This window comes from Ranitomeya variabilis, chromosome 6 (genome assembly GCF_051348905.1).
Source record: "Ranitomeya variabilis isolate aRanVar5 chromosome 6, aRanVar5.hap1, whole genome shotgun sequence".
In the NCBI taxonomy this organism is placed as follows: domain Eukaryota; kingdom Metazoa; phylum Chordata; class Amphibia; order Anura; family Dendrobatidae; genus Ranitomeya; species Ranitomeya variabilis.
Genome location: NC_135237.1, coordinates 78,480,014 through 78,500,784, shown reverse-complemented (window position 1 = coordinate 78,500,784; position 20,771 = coordinate 78,480,014). Strand labels below are relative to the sequence as shown.

General features: G+C 42.1%; 1 protein-coding gene across 4 annotated transcripts in view; it reads right to left on the bottom strand.

Annotated features, from left to right (window-relative positions):
• Positions 1-20,771, bottom strand: part of LOC143781825 (mitogen-activated protein kinase kinase kinase 3-like) — a 155,156-nt gene that overhangs the window by 72,585 nt on the left and 61,800 nt on the right. For all 4 annotated transcript variants that reach the window (XM_077268699.1, XM_077268698.1, XM_077268700.1 and 1 more), the window contains one exon: positions 5,496-5,593. In XM_077268699.1, the coding sequence (XP_077124814.1) occupies positions 5,496-5,593 (98 nt within the window). The remainder of the gene's footprint in view (positions 1-5,495; positions 5,594-20,771) is intronic.

Genomic DNA, 20,771 nt, shown 5'->3' with positions numbered 1-20,771 from the left:
AAGAAGGGAGAAAAGGGAATAGTTATGAGTGGAGGTGATAGACTAATCTACATAAGTACATTTTTAGGATACAGTTAAAACAGTGGATACTGGGAATTACGTGGATCGTCTGGGGTAGTGCATTCCATGGAACTACTGCAACACTAGAGAAGTGTTGGAGACAGGAGAGGGTGGTTAGGATTATACTGGATGTTAGTGTTAGGTCATTAGCATAACTGAGAGCATGTGTAGGGTTCTAGATAGAGATGAGGGAGGAGATGTAGGGCCGTACAGAACTGTGGAGAACTTTGTGGGCTAGAGTGATACATTTATATTGTACTCTATAGTGGCTGGCTAACCAGTGCAATGACTGGCACAGATTGGAGGCGTCTGAAATAAGCCACGGGTAATGAAAGTAATCTGAGCTGCAGGATAATGACAAGCTGTGATAGAAATTGAATAATGGCTTATTGTCAAGGCATTTCAGAGTCACTCCGACTCCTTCAGGACACCCACAATATTATTTTGGAGTTTTTTTATTTTTCTAAGCTGAACGTGTTCAAAATTATTAGCCTCTATTGATATTTTAAAGCATTTGTAGAGTAATATTATATTAGTATATTATTATTTTTTTTTACATCTATCCAAAAAATCTTATTTGCTTTTGAAGTTCTGAATCTCAAAATATTCTACTATACCAAAATAATAATAAATATGACAAGAGTATTTTTTTTCTAAAAATCTAAAGATTACCCGTTAACATAATACTTTATTACGTCTTCTAAAAACTTTTAAAAAATCAGCAAATAAGACCTATAATTTATAAACAGCTGAATTTTCCAATTTTATGGCTAGAAGACAGCAGGTGTTTGTATCTCACTGAAGCACGCAGCCTTTTTTTCTCGTTCTCCCAACATCTGGTTTTACTTGCGAAATATCCATAATAAAGAAACACCCCCTGAAACAGGAGACGGAGGTCTTCTCACTAACCGGCTGCAGGACGCGGGATGTGCTGCAGTTGCCAGGGTACTGGCAGACAACACAAGCAAACAAGTGACACATGTGTCGATGCTCTATGCCTTGTCCCTGCTTCCAATTATTCGCTTGCGGCCTCCATCACATCTTGAACGTGTCATTGCTTTATGGCTAACATCCTTTAGCGCTCCGTGCGCCTCGAAAGATCACTCTGCGGGGGAAGCATTTGTACACAAATAGCGCATCGATGGCTGCATCTGCATCATTCGCCGAGAGGCTATTTACTCGAGCGAATTTAAAAAAAATCATCAATTTTTCATCCAGAAAAAAACGGGCGATTTTTCATCTGTATTGTCATCCGTTTTTAAACTTCGGCAGTCAATAAAATTGACAAGACCAAAAAAGGTTTCCTATGTTAATAAGAGCATCGTATTCATAAAAATCAGACACTACACAGTTAATCTGTATGGGATCCGATCTCTTCTGCGCACCCATAGATTGGAAAAGGCGAAATATGGAAGAGTCTGTGTAAAAAAAAAAAAAAAAAACAAGCAAAAAACGATAATTCGAAAACCTCAATTAAATAACATTGTTATGAGTACCGCAGTATTTTTAGAGTTGGGAAACCTCAGTAAATTGGAGAACTTTAAAAAACAAATTACTTTCCTGTTTCATGTGTCAAGTTCCTTATCCAAGTTCAGATTTTGGCTAGAACTCTCAGGAAAACAACGATGTTGTTAGTGGTATAATACAAAAATAAAGTCAATAAAAATGATATTTTGTTATTTTCGATTGTTTTGGAGCTTTCCCTTTCCTCTCAGCCTCCCGAGTTCCTCCTCATTGCCAGCAGACCCTGTGTTTTTGTTTTGGGTTAAGGTTCAGCAAAGCTTTTCACTTAATCAAAACAAGAAAGCGTTTCCTCTTCTCCTTGTCCCCAGACAAGATGACATCTTTCCGGTGTTTTCTAGTCAGTAGAAAAGTTAATAACTATGTTATTGAACTAGAGAGTCATATCAGAAAACCATCCAGCTGTATTTTTATGTGGAAATGACATTCACAGTGGAGGTGAATAATATCTCATAAACAAAAAAAGTATATAATTTGTAAAGCGCTGCGGAATATCTTGGCGCTATATAAATAAATTTTTTTTTTTTTTTGTTGTTGTTGTTGCTTTTTTTATGGTTATTGAAAATATTCAGTTTATGAAAGTTGGGTGATAAAAGGTGCTAGAAAGGAGTTAATAAGGATTGTACACTTGAATTTAGAGAATATTTCAATACCAATGTGAACACTGAAGAACGTTTTATAAGAACTTCCTTATACCAAGAACTAAATGAAACGAAGTTCCAATATACTGATACATATACTGTAAATCATAATCTTATGGATGCGCTAAATTATTGAGAAATCAAAAGACATGGGCTCTCATGGGAGACATGCAGAATCCCAGGGAGAACAATAAAAGTGCAATGCAACTCCAATATTAAAATCACAAATGTATTCAAACATATTTACAATAAAATTTCATGCAAAGTAGTAACAAGTTCCTTTCAGATGTTACGGCACAGTGGTATCAAAACCAATTAAACATCTATTGTAAATCAATCAGAATAAGAGTAAGGCTGTGTGCACACGTAGCAGATTTTTTGCGTTTTGTTTTTTTCGCGGTTTTTCGCTATAAAAACGCTATAAAACCGCGAAAAAAACCCTAACATTAAGCATCCTATGTAACAGAATGCAATCCGCATTTTTTGTGCACATGCTGCATTTTTTTCCTGAGCGGAATCGCAATCCAGAAAAAAACGCAGCATGTTCATTAAAATTGCGGAATCGCGGCGATTCTGCACCCATAGGAGTGCATTGATCTGCTTACTTCCCGCACGGGGCTGTGCACACCATGCGGGAAGTAAGCAGATCAAGTGCGGTTGGTACCCAGGGTGGAGGAGAGGAGACTCTCCTCCACGGACTGGGCACCATATAAGTGGTAAAAAAAAAAGAATTAAAATAAAAAATAGCGATATACTCACCCTCTGGAGGCCCGACCTTCTCAGCGGCTTCCGAGGTGTGTGTGAAGGACCTGCGATGACGTCGCGGTCACATGACCCGCGGTCACGTGACCGCTACGTCAATGGCAGGTCCTAAACACACAGCATTAGGAATGGACGCCGCTGAGGTGAGTATAACCTTTTTTTTTATTTTTTTTATTATTTTGAACATTCTATCTTTTACTATAGATGCTGCATAGGCTGCATCTATAGTAAAAAGTTGGTCACACTTGTCAAACACTATGTTTGACAAGTGTGACCAACCTGTCAAACAGTTTTCCAAGCGATGCTACGCTAGCATTCTGCAAGCTAATTATGCTTGCAAAACGCTAGTTTTCTGCGGGTATATGCATGCAAATTCTGCATGCGATATACCCGCGGCAGGAGGCGCAGAATTGCCGCGGAAATTTCCGCGGCAATTCTGCTACGTGTGAACTCAGCCTAAAGAAGGTTGAAATCCAAATTTTTAATTTTAGGAACACTCTAGACTAGGGTTGAGCGACCTTTACTTTTATAGGATCGGGTCGGGTTTCACGAAACCCGACTTTTTCAAAAGTCGGGTCGAGTGAAATCGGCCGATCCTATAAAAAAGTCGGGGTCGGGGTCGGCCGAAACTCGAAACCCAATGCAGTGCATTGGGTTTCCAATGGTTCCCAGGGTCTGAAGGAGCGGAAACTCTCCCTCAGGCCCTGGGATCCATATTTAAGTGTAAAATAAAGAATTAAAATAAAAAATATCGCTATACTTACACTCTGACGGGCCCTGGTACTAACCGGGAACCTTCCTTCCTTAGAATCAGCCTTCCAAGACCTTGCGGTGACGTCGCGGTGACGTCGCGGCTTGTGATTGGTCGCGCGGCCCCCATGTGACCGCTCGCGCGACCAATCACAAGCCGCGACGTCACCGTGACGTCACCGAAGGCCCTGGAAGGGCTGATTCTTAGGAAGGAAGGCTGCCGGAACGAAGCCGAGGGTGAGTATATTCCTATTAGGTATATACTCACCCTCGGACACGCCCTGCTTCTTTCCGGCAGCCTTCCTTCCTAAGAATCAGCCCTTCCAGGACCTTCGGTGACGTCACCGAAGGTCCTGGAAGGGCTGATTCTTAGGAAGGAAGGCTGCCGGAACGAAGCCGAGGGTGAGTATATTCCTATTAGGTATAAACTCACCCTCGGACACGCCCTGCTTCTTTCCGACAGCCTTCCTTCCTAAGAATCAGCCCTTCCAGGGCCTTCGGTGACGTCACAGTGACGTCGCGGCTTGTGATTGGTCGCGCGAGCGGTCACATGGGGGCCGCGCGACCAATCACAAGCCGCGACGTCACCGCGACGTCACCGCAAGGTCCTGGAAGGCTGATTCTAAGGAAGGAAGGTTCCCGGTTAGTACCAGGGCCCGTCAGAGGGTAAGTATGGCGATATTTTTTATTTTAATTCTTTATTTTACACTTAAATCTGAATTCCGATACCAATTCCCGATATCTTAAACATATCGGGAATCGGTATCGGAATTCCGATTCCAGATTCAGAAGATCGCCGACCTCATGGCCGACCCCACACAGGGGTCGGGTCGGGTTTCATGAAACCCGACTTTGCCAAAAGTCGGCGACTTCTGAAAATTGCCGACCCGTTTCGCTCAACCCTACTCTAGACTATTAATCATGTATGTATTCAGTGAGTAATGCCAGTGCAAAAATTTGTCATATGGATGATTACAGACATATAGCAAGAGATGGCCTCAAGATTGTCCCAAAAAACATGTATTGATATTGTCAAAGTATGTCACGTGTAACAAAGGAGTAAAAAATCTCCCCAAATAATAGCTAAAAAATAATAAATAAATAAGGTAGAAATGTAAAGTGCTAGTGCAAAATACCTCTATAATATAATATGAGCCTACGCTGCTCATGTTTTTCATCCATGACACATGTATAGAGCACAGCTAAGTCAGGAATAGTGGGACTTTGCTGCTCTGTGAATGGAGCTGCTTTTTTTCATTTGTGACATAGGTGAAAGGCACTACCAGGATAAGCCATTAAATCCCAGAGAATGTTTCAAAGTGTCCTTTACTCCCAATGCACAAGATAAGGTTATACGTCATGCGACCGTGAAATGTCAACATTTCGGCTATGTGCACACGTAGGAAAAGAGGTGCAGAATTTTCTGCACAAAATCCGCATCTCCTGGCAGAGACCGCAGCTGCGGATTTGCCGCGGTTTTTATGCGGATTTTGTGCAGTTTTTATGCGGAACTGATGCAGATTTTGTGCGGATTTTCTGCGGATTTTGCCACTGTGGATTTTTAACATGGAGGGGTGCAGAAACGCTGCAGATCCGCACAAAAGTAGTGACATGCACTTCTTTGAAATCCACAGCAATTCCGCCCTGATTTTTCCGCACCATCTGCACAGCTATTTTTTAATCCGCATTGTGTGCACATAGCCTTTAACAACTGCCCTTAATTTACAATTGGCATTAAAGTAAATAGCAATAAAGAATTACCTGCTTGCTATTTTTGTTGCGATTACTGTCCAGTAATCCTCCACATCTCCCCAGAGCAGCTAGGTCCTTCATTATAAGATTGAGGGCTTCCTCTTCATCTGAAAAACATCCCGAGATAACATTAGCTCCACATACTTCTCTCCATACAAGGGAAACATACAGAAAGCTATAGATAGCTCATAACTCATTAATTGCAGTGTGCTAACGCATATATACACATACTTGTACATTAGCCACAGTATACATGCACCTGTGCATTCATTAATATAGGAACGCTGGCCTTGTCTGTATATATTTTTAACGTTGTGCAGTGAAAGGTATGCCTGTAACCTGGGATGTGCACCCTTATCCAACCATCTTTACTAGACAGCCTTTAAAGGGAACCTGTCATCCCCAAAATCGAAGGTGGGGTAAGCCCACCGGCATCAGGGGCTTATCTACAGCATTCTGTAATGCTGTAGATAAGCCCAAACGACAAGAGGTAGGCAGGCACAACTGTTAGGGATCACCTAAAACATGCTACAAAAACACAGGATAATGAACAGAAGAAAAAGAGTAGCATGCAAACAAAAGGGATCACCAGGACAATGATTTAACCAAAAAGTATATATAAATTTTATTACACCACAATGCTGAAACACTACATACCAAGGTTAAAAACATTTAAAATTTGCAAAGACATAGCAAAGAATACATATGACCAAGACCAGTAATATGATCAAGCCACAGTGCCACCCGCCAAACCATCCAGGGAACCGTGATGAGAGATCCCTGAGTGGCTGTAGATGACCACACTATATAGTGACCTATACTACCTGACAGAATGTAGCAGGCTTCCAAGGTAGCACCCCCATGGGTCAATCAGGGCAATAGAAAATAGTAAGTAAAACAGATGGATGAATAAATGAAGCAGGTGGCACCGGGCACAAATGCATTTGTGCCCGGTGCCACCTGCTTCATTTATTCATCCATCTGTTTTACTTACTATTTTCTATTGCCCTGATTGACCCATGGGGGTGCTACCTTGGAAGCCTGCTACATTCTGTCAGGTAGTATAGGTCACTATATAGTGTGGTCATCTACAGCCACTCAGGGATCTCTCATCACGGTTCCCTGGATGGTTTGGCGGGTGGCACTGTGGCTTGATCATATTACTGGTCTTGGTCATATGTATTCTTTGCTATGTCTTTGCAAATTTTAAATGTTTTTAACCTTGGTATGTAGTGTTTCAGCATTGTGGTGTAATAAAATTTATATATACTTTTTGGTTAAATCATTGTCCTGGTGATCCCTTTTGTTTGCATGCTACTCTTTTTCTTCTGTTCATTATGCTGTAGATAAGCCCCCAATGTATCCTGAAAGATGAGAAAAAGAGGTTAGATTAAACTCACCCAGGGGCGGTCCGATCCGATAGGCGTCGCGGTCTGGTCTGTGGCCTCCCATCTTCATAGGATGACGTCCTCTTCTTGTCTTCACACTGCGGCTCCGGCGCAGGCGTACTTTTTCTGCTCTGTTGAGGGCAGAGCAAAGTGCTGCAGTGCACAGGAGCCGGGCCTCTCTAACCTTTCCCGGTGCCTGCACACTGCAGTACTTTGCTCTGCCCTCAACAGGGCAGACAAAGTACGCCTGCACCGGAGCCGCAGCGTGAAAATAAGAAGAGGACGTCATCGTAAGAAGATGGGAGGCCCCGGACCTGACCATGACGCCCATCGGACCGGACCGCAGCGGGACCGCCCCTGGGTGAGTATAATCTAACCTCTTTTTCTCATCTTTCAGGATACATCGGGGGCTTATCTACAGCATTACAGAATGCTGTAGATAAGCCCCTGATGCCAGTGGGCGTAGCTCACCTTCCATTTTGGGGGTGACAGGTTCCCTTTAATTAGCGTTAAGACAGATGCTATCTCTTACCCATGTTTTTAGGCTTGCTTGGAACATAGAAAGTTGAGTTACTAGAGTTAGGGTCCATCCAATGAAGCACACCTTGTTGCTGGTGGATGGCTTATACACTTTTTATAAAAAAAAAAAAGTTAACAAAGTACCTAATTTATTTTTTTTGCGTATATAGCAATAGTGAAAATCATATGCTCAATAATTGCAGTGTGCTGATGCATTTTGTTAGTATATATAACAGCTATAGCTAAAGAGGCCTTGGTAGCACAAACATTAGGTATAAGACTATGCCTATTAGGCCATACAGACAAGACTCTAAGAGACAGACTGGAGATCTGACACACAGCTTCTCTGGCCCTGTGTGGCTGCCATGTAGTACCACAGTTCTCATGTTGTTACCTCATAGCTGGCTGAATCTTCCTCTGGCAAAATCAGCTTTTTGCCAAGGGTCATGTCTTTCATTTGAAAGAAGCTGTCTATAATGAGACAACCTCTTTAAGCTGACTATGATGTCTGCCAGCAGAATACAAATACGTTCATTTTTCATATCCTCTGTGAGAGGAGAATGTGCAGCATGTGTCATCTGTGTGAGAGGAGCATATGCAGCTTGTGACCTTTGTGTGAGAGGAGTATGTGCAGCGTGTGACCAATGTGAGGAGTATATGCACCATATGTCCTCAGTGAGAGGAGTATGTGCAGCGTGTGACTTCTGTGTGACAAAAGCATATCCTGTGTGTTAGAGAAAAACATGAATTGAAGGTTGATGGAGATAATTTGTATATTCCTGGTGCATTCTGGAAAGAGTGAAGCGTCGCCACGAGTCTGAGGATCTTTGGGTGTAGCTGGATTGAGCTGTTTGGAGGAAATTGGCAAATCTTTACGCCAATTCCACAAATGCGTTTTATTCAACATGGAGAAGAATATTACCCATATGGTGTGCTGCAATGTGTGCTATATGTTTACAGACTTGCCAGAGGAAAAGACAAACTTTACATGTCAAAAATGGAAGCTTGTGACTCTGTTAGAGAACAATGTGCAAAGTCTTCAGGAGAGAATAGCTACACTGAAGCTCATCAAAGAAGTTGAGGATTTTGTTGACAGAGCAGAAGAATCTCTTCAGAATGTTGCAAGAGAAGTACTTTTCAGTACTCCTGCGGATGCTAACCACAGAGTAGAAATAACTTCAGAATGTTCGAAGAGAAGCACCTTTCAATGTACCTGCAGAAGAAGAGAAATGGAAGCATGTGACCCAATTAAGCAGGAGGATGAGGAGGCAGTCAGCACCTATACTGCTGGAGAACCGCTACCAGGCTCTCATGCAGGACAAGTATGAAGATGTATATCAAAAAAGTGCTTTGCCCACAAAGAACAGCCCAGTAAGAAATTGGAAGCCTCTTGAAGGGAGAAAAAGAAGCGCTATGGTGAAGAAGAAAAGAAGAGTGGTGGTCATGGGGGATTCTATACTGAGAGGAACAGAAGCTGCTATCTGCAGACTGGACATTACCTCATGAGAAGTATGCTGTCTTCCAGGTGCCCAAATCAAAGATGTGTCTGATAGGGTAATAAGGCTTTTCAGTGCAACAGATGACTACCCATGCCTACCACATGTAGGAACAAATGACACAGCAAAAAAGGACTTGGAAACTATATGCAGAGACTTTAAAGACCTAGGCTATAAAGTGAAGGAACTAGGAGCACAGGTCATCTTCTTATCCATCCTCCCAGTGGATGGACTTAGACCAAAGAGAATGTTAGCCCCCCCGCGTAAACCTGAAAGAAATATAGCGGGGGTCTCATGGCCTCATGGACCCTGTCATTTAATATGGCTTTCTGTCAGAAGAAAGGTCAAGTAAAGGTCAGGTCAGTCATCTCTGAAAGTGTGAAACTGGTTTTATCCAGTTTTTTCTGGTATGTTTGGCAGCTATTGAAACGGTTTTCTATTGGCTGTAAGCAGCTTTGCCGCTCTTTTTTTGAATATATACACACCTGTTTTGTGGTATCTGGTCATTCTGTCAGCGGAAGAAGATAAAGAAGACACATACCCCAGGATGGAGAATCTCCTGCAACAGCTCCTGACTAGAGCCGACGGCGAGGATGGAGCGGACTGGCTGAGGCAGTGCCTGGCTATGAAACCTATCTTAGCGCCTGCCGATGCTGTCCCTCATCCTCCAGAAGATACCCTTCGGTCGCCGTGTCAAGCCTCTCCGGTCCTGCCGACACCCACCGCTTCAGGGAGGCGCAGGAGGCAAAGGACCCCATACTCTCCTTCGGCGTCGCCGCCTGCTTCCAGCCGCAGTGTCCAAGAAGGAAAAAGAAAGTCACGGCGCCGCCCTCCTCATAAGTCTCGCAGCCCAGCGCGAGACTTCCACCACGAGCGTCATGACAGAGCGCCGACCGCCTCATCTGAAGCGGCCGGGATGTCTTCAACACACAGCAGCCGTAAAAGCGCTGCGGTGTCATTGGATTCTACAACAACGGTGGCTTCTGCTGCTGCGGTCCAGACCACCGGATCGGGAGGATCCCCTGTCGTCACACTCAGAAGAGGATGAAGAAACGCCGCTTACAGCAGCTTCCCATATGAGCTTGCCCAACATGGAGGGCTCGAGCTCCAGCTGCTGTATGGAGCAGAGAAACGACCAGCATTCATCAAGGGGTGAGACTTTCAATGTTTCTTTGTCTGTCCCACACTCACATTAAAAAGACATCATAAAGAAAGTGTTAGCTGAAACTTTAAAAGAAGCTATTCCCCCCCCCCCCTTGCTGTCACATCAGCTGTACACAGTGCTGCAATCTCTGACATTTCATCAGCTAACACCGCCCCTGTTAATTTTTTTAAAGAAGCTCTGACATGTGAGCTGTCTCCCTTAGGATTCCATTTAAGCCCTTCTGTTAAAGAGCTTATTTGGAATAATCATTTTATCCATCTTTAAATCTTTCAATAACTGGGTGCAAGCTTTTTCTGTTTTTGCTGCAGTTTTGGGTGAAAAATCTCCCCATTTCTGCAGCAAGATATTTCAGCACTTGGACATAATCCTGGAAGCTGGAATTATGATGAAGCTTTCAGGCACAAATTATCCGTTCACCCCTTCTAGTTCAAGTAAATGCGGTGTTTGTTTCGCTTTCAACGATTCCTTTTGTAAGTGGAACAACTGTAGATTCCGCCATGAGTGCTCGTTCTGTGGTAACTCACACCCTATGTCTAAATGTTTTAAGTAACAAGCAGCTCAACAGTCCTCACGTAAGGAGCCCAATTCAAAAAGCACAGATGCCAGTGATTCTGGCAAACATGTCAGTATGGCTAAGCAAATATCCCAACCAGGAGACCAGTGAGCTGCTTTTTAATGGTTTTTCTGAATGATTATTTATCCCACAATTTAAAGGGGCGGGTTGTTTTGTTGTTCCTAATTTACCCTCTTTAAAGGCTCACCCTGAGGTAGCTAGGGATAAAATTATTAATGAAATTCAATTAAGCAGAGTTTCAGGCCCTTTTTTAACCCCGCTGTTTGTTAATTTCCATATATCACCATTGGGTATTATGCCAAAAAAAAAAAAAATAGATGAGGGCTCTTTCCGGCTAATTCACCACTTATCCTCAAGAAATTTGGTTTTAATGCTTTAATGTCCAAGTCAGATATTAAGTCTGCTTTTAGACTCCTTCCTGTTCACCCGTGTGGATTTAATTCTTTAGATTTTTATTTTGATGACTGCTTTTTTTTTTTTTTTTTTTGGTAAGTGCCTGCCAATGGGCTTTTCTTTGTCATGTTCGTATTTTGAAAGTTTTTCTTAATTTCTTCATTGGGTTTTACAAACTAATTGTAAGGATGCAGGTATCCTCCATTATTTAGATGATTTTTTGTTTATCGGTTCTTATGGTTCCTCAATATGCGAAGATACCCTCAATAAATTTATCCAAATGTGTGAGCACTTTGGTGTTCCTATTGCTCAAAAAAACAAAAAAAACAAAAAAAAAAAAAAACAGTTAGTCTGCCTAGATCCCTCGAGTTTCTGGGAATCACTCTTGATTATCAAAAAATGGAATCTGACTTCCTGATGAGAAAATTTTTAAACTGCGCATTGCGTTATCAAATTTTTTAGCCAAGAGCAAGGTCACTCTTAAGGAAATTCAATCATTGTTAGGTCTATTGAATTTTGCGGTTCGCGTCATTCCTATAGGTCGGGCTTTTGGCAGAAGTTTATAGGATGCCACTAAAGGTGTATCTTCACCTCATTCGCATGTTAGTATCCATTCTGACCTAAAGGAAGATGCTAGAATTTGGCTCTCCTTTTTGTCAGAGCATAATGGCAGATCTTTTGTCTCTGGCGATTCTTTTCCCTTTCTTTTCACAGCGGATAGCCAGTGTGGCTTCAGTATTTTATTTGACTCTCATTGGATGTCCATCCAGTGGCCAATAAGTTGGGTGTCTAAGAAACTATCTTCAAACGTAATGTGTTGGAACTTTTATTTTCTATTTTTGCAGGAATATTTATTTGGGGATCACTAATGCAGAATTCCAGGATTTTACTCCTTTCCACTAACCAGGCAGTAGTTTTATTTTTTTTATTTTTTATTTTTTTTTCTATCAACACGTTATCTTCTAAAAATACTTTTGCTGACAGAATTTTGAGACAATTGGTCTTACAATGCCTGAAAGCAAAGTTGGGAAAGAGCAAATTTCTTTTCATAACTGACTCTTTACAAAATCGTCAGTGGTCGAATTTTTTCCTGCAGGTTCCCAACGTGGATTCGGAAGGACCCTCTTACCCCTTTCAATTTGGGACATGGTTGCACTCTGATACAGTATTTTATCAAAAAATCGTTATCTAATAGATCATGGGCTGACTATTCGGCTGCATGGCTGAAATGGAACAATTTTTGCAACCTACATTATTTTGACCCAACAGTTTCTAATCCGGTAGCAGCACTAAAGTTTGCTGAATCGATAGTAGAAAACGGTTTGTCTTACTCGGCAATAGCGAAATGCCTAGCAGGAGTTTCATTTTTCCTTTAAACTTTCTGGCAGTATTGCTTTAACTAATCTTTTCCCAGTAAGCAGTTTTTAAAAGGCTTTAGGAAAACCAATTTTATACCTGACTCGAGACCACCTATTTCCCTGTCTTTATTGAAAGAATTGTGCTCCTGTCTCATCCACGTTTATGTAAATTCTGAGGAAGCCTTATTATTTAGCTCTATTTTTTCTCTGTCCTTTTTTGGAGCACTTCGCGTTGGTGAGGTGGTTTCTGTTAAGAAATCGGAGCCTTCGGGACTCATGATTTTGGATGTCCAGATTCATGAGTCGTTTTTTAATTTTATTTATAATAAAATTAAAGACAGATCAATTAGGCAGGGGATCTAGGTTGAACATTAAAGCAATCCATGTCTCAATCATTTGCCCTGTTGATAACATGGCAAATTGGATTAAGGTCAGACCTATGGGACAGGGCCCATTATTCATTCATAGTGATTTTTCTCCGGTTACGTTCTTTCAATTTAATTTTGTCCTAAAGAAATGTTTAAGCTTTTTGGGTAAAAAACACCTTAAAATCACATCTCATTCGTTTAGAATCGGAGCAGCTACGGAGGCCTCTAGGGCCGGGCTTTCTGATTCAGGGATAAAGGAATTGGGAAGATGGAACTCCAAAAGGTTCAAATTATATTTACGACATGATCTTTATGACTATTAATTATTGTTTTTCTTTCAGGTCCGCTAGTCATTTGGATAGTCGGACACTCTTTTATCCTCTGGGCCAGGAAGAGGGCCAGCCAACGATCTTATACTAAATATTTATCCTTCAATCCTTCTGATATTCAGGTCTGGTGGCATGGAGTTCGCGGCTTGAAATGGCATTGCCTGGTTGCTGAAGTGAAGAAATGGCTAATTAAATTTCCTTCCCCTGATTTAATTATATTTCATGTAGCTGGGAATGATCTTGGAAAAATCAGGACTCTTGACTTATTATCGGCCATGCGATCCGATTTTATTTATCTTAAACAAATTCTGCCTGATTCAAACTTTGTTTTTTCAAGATTATTCCCAGACTTTTGTGGCACAACAATTAATTTTCTTTTTTAGATAAAATCCGGAGAAGGGTCAATAAATCCATGGAAAAATTTTTTCTTTTAATTTCAGGGTTTTCATTCCGGCATTTGGATTTGGAGGGTTTTTTACTGGGCCTTTATAGGCCTGATTTGGTTCATTTATCTGATATTGGCCTTGATATTTTTAATTTGGACTTACAAACTATCATTGAAAAATGGCTGTGTGGTTTGGGGGGGGCCATGTCTCGCTGAGTCATGGCCTTGTGGGAAAATCACCCATGTCTGGGTGGATTGGTTTATTGGAAAAGTTTGGTACTTTGGTTTTATAATTTATGGAGTTTATTTATTGGTGATTAATTAATTTATGTAACCCTAAATAAACTACACGGCCATTTTTATCCACAATTAAAGCGTTTGGTGTTTTTATTGTATGAATGGGTTCTATGAGGCCATGTTAGCCCCCCCGCGTAAACCTGAAAGAAATATAGCGGGGGTCTCATGGCCTCATGGACCCTGTCATTTAATATGGCTTTCTGTCAGAAGAAAGGTCAAGTAAAGGTCAGGTCAGTCATCTCTGAAAGTGTGAAACTGGTTTTATCCAGTTTTTTCTGGTATGTTTGGCAGCTATTGAAACGGTTTTCTATTGGCTGTAAGCAGCTTTGCCGCTCTTTTTTTGAATATATAAACACCTGTTTTGTGGTATCTGGTCATTCTGTCAGCGGAAGAAGATAAAGAAGACCCCACCCTCCCTCCCCTGAATTCTTGTAAATTTACTGTCGTGTAGTTTAATTGTGGGAAAATCACCCATGTCTGGGTGGATTGGTTTATTGGAAAAGTTTGGTACTTTGGTTTTATAATTTATGGAGTTTATTTATTGGTGATTAATTAATTTATGTAACCCTAAATAAACTACACGGCCATTTTTATCCACAATTAAAGCGTTTGGTGTTTTTATTGTATGAATGGGTTCTATGAGGCCATGAACAAGATTCTACAGGGGAACAACTGGCTATATTGATGGTGACGTGAGCAACGTTTTGCTTTTTTTTTTACCATGGAGTGAATTACCTGTATGGTGGACTACTTGCTAGAGAAGGGTTGCATCTTGCGAAAACAGGAAACACATATTTGGTAGACCCCTTGCTACACTCATCAAGAGAGCTTTAAACTAAAGCAATATGGGATAGGAAATATACGGCCAGGAAAAAATATGCAGCTAATGAATTGTTTTGAGCACCCTGCTATTTGAAGTGGAAATAAAGAACAAAAACAACAAACCTTGAAAGAAAAATAGGGCAGCAAGAGAAACCTACTACAAACTAAAATGTGTATATACAAATGCACAAAGCGTGGGAAAGAAACAAGGAGAGTTGGAGCTGCTAAGACAGGAAGAGAAATATGAAGTCACAGGCATCACTGAAACTTGGTGGGATGATACACATAATTGGAATACAAATCTTGAAGGCTACAACTCATTTATTAGAAACAGGATTAACAAGAGTGGAGGAGGTGTTGCGTTCTATGTTAGGAAAACGTATACCTCCACGGAGATCCAAGCTTCAGAGACTGGAAGCTCTGTAGAAACGGTTTGGGTAAGAATACAAGGTAAGAAGAACAGAAAGGACACTATTGTAGGTGTTTACTATAGGCCACCTGGACAGACTGAAAATATGGATTAACTCTTTTTACATCAGATGTCTCTGCTCTCAAAAAAGTATGACATAGTAATCATTGGAGATTTTAACTATCTGGATATTTGTTGGGAATCTCTCAGGCAAAAGTAATGGGTACAGAAAATTCTTATCTTCTCTTGCTGACAACTTTATCTTTCAAAAGGTAAAAGAGAGAACAAGAGGATCAGCAATTTTGAACCTAATTCTCACCAACAGGGAGAAAATAAATACCGATACAAATTTGTTAACATATTTTCAGTTAGCCATTAAAAGGTATCAACCACTGAGGACTCTCAAATTTTCATATTTTTCTATCTACTGGCTAACACGGTACAAAGATATATATCTTTCCTGTACAGAATCTGCTCCAAAGACATTGAGGGCACAAGGCCTCTGATCTTGGATATTGGGACCATAAAACTTTCACCTCACTAATCTAATCCAATTAAGGATTCATTCTCTGAGCTCAATTTCTTTATTAAAATGTTTATTGTTTTTTTGCTTGTGCACATATTTCTGCTTCTTCAAAAATTTTGTTATACCATACCTGAGGAAGAGACATAAGAAGTCTCAAAAGCTTGAAATTTGTTTCCATCTTTTCAGCTAGCCATTAAAAGGTATCAACCACTGAGGACTCTCAAATTTTAATATTTTTCTATCTACTGGCTAACACATTACAAAGATATACATCTTTCCTGTATCATAAAGGTGTCTAAGAATTTAGGAGGCAGCGATCATGCTATCCTCAAAATTGGGATTACAAGAGGAGTAAGACCAGTGAGTACTCAGTCTTTATAGTTGGACTTCAGAGAGGCAAATTTTAATAGACTGAGAAAGAGAGTAGGAAAGGTCCAATTTCTGGATGTTCTAAAGCACAGAAGTGTAAAAAAAAGGATGGGAGATTTTGCTTAATGAAATTCTTACTGCACAATCGGTAACAATCCTAAAAAGAAGTTAGAATTGGAAGCATTTAAAGAGACCAGGATAGATGAACACAAAACTTAATCATTTGTTAAAAAGGAAAAAAAATTCCTGAGCGAAAAGCATCATCTCCCTCCTGAAGAAATATTCCGCTATTTACAACTTAAAAATTTTGGCCAATCATTATTAAAAAATTCTACCCCTCCTTATTCCTTCACCCCCTTTGAACAGAGATGCCGCCAAAACCCACATGCTCCGTGCATTATAACTCTTCTTTATTCACACATTAACTCACCCTCCCACAGGCGAAGCCTAGGCTATACATCACGTTGGGAGTCCGATATTGGTTCTACCTTGACAGACTCAGAATAAACCCAAATTTGGTCCTCCTCCACTGGAGGAATGCTAAATACCCTCATGTTGGAAGCTAATTACAAAGTGCTGACTAGATGGTACTTGACTCCAGCCAGAGTTGCAAAGGCAGTCGCTAATTACTCCCAAAATTGTTTTAGAGGATGTAACTCTACAGGAGATATGCTTCATATCTGGTGGCTATGCCCAGCAGTGCGCAGGTTTTGGACCAGGATATACCACCTGATCCTCTCTATAACAAATGTCAACCTCAGGAAAAACCCTTGGGAAGCTCTATTAAACAAACGTATCCCCAATATTTCTAAATATTCCCGAGCCCTCATCACATTTATATTCTTGGCAGCTAAATAAACTATAGCATCGGCATGGAAAAAAACAAACTTAGAACTATCTGGAGTTAAATCACGTCTCTCTTGGTATATGATAAACGAAAAGCTATCGGCCATACTCACGGACAAAGTGGGCAAATGTGAACTTATTTGGCTTCCATGGGCAGGATATGCAAACCATACCCCTTTCGCCATACCAGTATCTCGGATGACGAACTCTGATTCTCAGAACTCCGACTGAACTAGCCATCTGGGTATGGACGTAATACAATTTCTTCTCGGGTCTTCCCCCCCCCTCCCCCACTATCTCTTTTGTTTACTTGTTAGTACGTTAACTGGGTATATTCCCCTTTTCTTTGTTGTATACTGTAATATGTAAATATACCACAGTTTTTTTTTCCTCTGTACCATATTTGCAAATTTCAATAAAAATGTATTGATTAAAAAAAAGGAAAAAAAATGTATATTAAATGGAAAGAGGGGGTATAGCTAAAGAAAAATATCAAGCTGTTTGAAGGGAATGCAGGGAAAGCGTTAGAAGAGCCTAGGCCAGTATTGAAGTGAGGCTTACAAGGGAGACCAAAAGCAGTAAAAAACGACTTTGGGGGTATGGGTATGTCAAAAGCAGAAGAAAAGTCAAAGATGCTATAGGATTTTTACATGATGGAAAGGGTAAAGTGATAAAAAATGATGTTGAGAAGGCCAAACTTTTAAATTCCTATATTGCCTCTGTGTTGTTTAAAGGGAATCTGTCACCTCATTTTTTGCATTTAAGCTGCGGCCACCGCCATTAGGGGCTTATCTACAGCATTCTGTAATGCTGTAGATAAGCCACCGATGTAACCTGAAAGATAAGAAAAACAAGTTAGATTATACTTACCCAGTGGCGGTCCGGTGCGGTCTGGGTCTGATGGGCGTCGCAGGTCTGGCGCCTCCCATCTTCATACGATGTCGTCATCCTCCTTGCTTCGTGTTGCAGCTCCTGAACAGGTGTACTGATTTGCCCTGTTAAGGGCAGAGTAAAGTACTGCAGTGCGCAGGGGCTGGGCCTCTCTGAGCTTTCCCGGCGCCTGCGCACTGCAGTACTTTACTCTGCCCTCAACAGGGCAAATCAGTACACCTGTTCAGGAGCTGCGACACGAAGCAAGGAGGATGACGACATCGTATGAAGATGGGAGGCGCCGGACCTGCGACGCCCATCAGACCCAGACGGCACCGGACTGCCCCTGGGTGAGTTGTGAATTCTGCTCTTGGGCTCCCTCCGGTGGTTGTTGGTGGTAGTGCAGTTGTCTTGGGGTTGTAATCTAGGGCAGGTGTTTCTGCTGATTGCAGCTCTATTAGGTATTTAGCTGTGCAGGATCCATGAGTCCTTGCCAGTTGTCCATTGTTCTTGGAGGGATTGCATCTCTCACTGGTTCCTCATGCCCTGCTGCCAATTCAGCTAAGATAAGTGTCTGTTTTTTTGTCTCTGTGCACACATGCAGTGTGCTTTGCAATTCAGTGCAATTCATTGTGTTTTTGTCCAGCTTAGACTTTGTTTGGATTTTTCAGTCATGCTGGATTCTCAGGAGATGCAGATATACTTTCTATGTCTTTATTTAGATGTAGAATATTTGTATTATCTGCTGTGGATATTTTTAGGATTTTAATACTGACCGCTTAGAATTCTGTCCTATCCTTTTCTATTTAGCTAGAAGTGCCTCTTTTGCTAAATCCTGTTTTTCTGCCTGCGTGTGTCTTTCCTCTTATACTCACAGTCAATATTTGTGGGGGGCTGCCTATCCTTTGGGGTTCTGCTCTGAGGCAAGATAGAATTCCCATTTTCCACCTATAGGGGTATTTAGTCCTCCTGCTGTGTCGAGATGTCTAGGACTTGTTAGGTACATCCCACAGCTACTTCTAGTTGCGGTGTTAGTTTAGGGTTTGCGGTCAGTACAGGTACCACCTACTCCTGAGAAAGTCTCTCATGCAGCTCCAAGGTCACCGGATCATAACAGTGAGTATAATCTAACTTGTTTTTCTTATCTTTCAGGTTACATCGGGGGCTTATCTACAGCAATACAGCATGCTGTAGATAAGCCCCTAATGGCAGTGCCCGCAGCTTATATGCGAAAAATTAGGTGACAGATTCCCTTTAAGAAAGCAATTGTAACATCAACTGATCTTCATGGTGCCATCGAAGGAATAAAATAATCCACACTATCTATAAACAGTGTAGTGCGGCGGTGTTCACACTGTGCAGTAATGAGGCAGTGACCCCGTAAAGTTCAAAGCATAATGTCTTTTAATGTCCAAAAACTGACAAATGAAAAGGCAAAATCCTCTCGTGGCATATGGTATGGAACAGGCTGCCACGAGAGGTGATTTCTCCTTCAATGGAAGTCTTCAAACAGAGGCTGGACAGACATCCGTCTGAGATGGTTTAGTGAATCCTGCATTGAGCAGAGGGATGGACACGATGACTCTTGAGATCCCTTCCAACTCTGACATTCTATGACTCTATGTGCAGTGTGTGTCCTCTGTGTGAGAGGAGTATGTGCAGCATGTATTCTCTGTGTGAGAAGAGTATGTGCAGCATGTATTCTCTGTGTGAGAACAGTATGTGCAGCGTGTGACCTCTATGTAAGGAGTATGTGCAGCGTGTTTCCTCTGTGTGAGAGGAGTATGTGCAGCATGTATTCTCTGTGTGAGAAGAGTATGTGCAGCATGTATTCTCTGTGTGAGAACAGTATGTGCAGCGTGTGACCTCTATGTAAGGAGTATGTGCAGCGTGTTTCCTCTGTGTGAGAGGAGTATGTGCAGCATGTATTCTCTGTGTGAGAACAGTATGTGCAGCGTGTGACCTCTATGTAAGCAGTATGTGGAGCGTGTTTCCTCTGTGTGAGAGGAGTATGTGCAGCATATGTCCTCTGTGTGAGAGGAGTATGTGCAGCATATGTCCCCTGTGTGAGAGGAGTATGTGCAGCGTGTGTCCTCTGTGTGAGAGGAGTATGTGCAGCATATGTCCTCTGTGTGAGAGGAGTATGTGCAGCATATGTCCCCTGTGTGAGAGGAGTATGTGCAGCGTGTGTCCTCTGTGTGAGAGGAGTATGTGCAGCGAGTGTTCTCTGTGTGAGAGAAGTATGTGCAGCATATGTCCCCTGTGTGAGAGGAGTATGTGCAGCGTGTGTCCTCTGTGTGAGAGGAGTATGTGCAGCGAGTGTTCTCTGTGTGAGAGAAGTATGTGCAGCATATGTCCTCTGTGTGAGAGGTGTATGTGCAGCGTGTGTCCTCTGTGTGAGAGAAGTATGTGCAGCGTGTGTCCTCTGTGTGAGAGTATGTGCAGCATGTTTCTTCTGTGTGAGAGGAGTATGTGCAGCATGTTTCTTCTGTGTGAGAGGAGTATGTGCAGCATGTTTCTTCTGTGTGAGAGGTGTATGTGCAGCATGTGTTCTCTGTGTGAGAGGAGTATGTGCAGCGTGTGTGCTCTGTGTGAGATGAGTATGTATAACGTGTGTCTGTGTGAGAGGAGTATGTGCAGCGTGTGTCCTCTAAGAGAAGCATGTACGTGTGTCCTCTGTGTGAGAGGTGTATGTTCAGCGTGTGTTCTCTGTGTGAGAGGAGCATGTCTAACGTTTGTCCACTGAGTATGTGCAGCATGTGTCTGTGTGAGATGAGTATGTATAACGTGTGTCTGTGTGAAAGGAGTATGTGCAGCGTGTGCAGGGCCGGCGTCAGCACCCGGTGCACCCGGGCAAGTGCCGGGGCCCTGGCGAGATGGGGGGGGCCCATTTATGGTAGTAACGTAGAAGTACTGAGTCTGTACACACACATGCGCAGCGCTCCTGGGGGCCCCGCAGCCGGAATACATTCCTGCTGTGTGTGACTCTTACATACACGCAGTCATTCAAATCCCTCTCCCAGCCAGGTCTCGGAGCCTGGCGGAGCACATCCATCATCGCCGCCGCGCCGGCGCCCCGGCAGCAGGCACAGAGCTCTCTGAGGGTTTCGAAGGCACTGCGCAGCTGCAATACTCACCTCCGCCGTCACCATGGATAAGAAGAGAGTCACT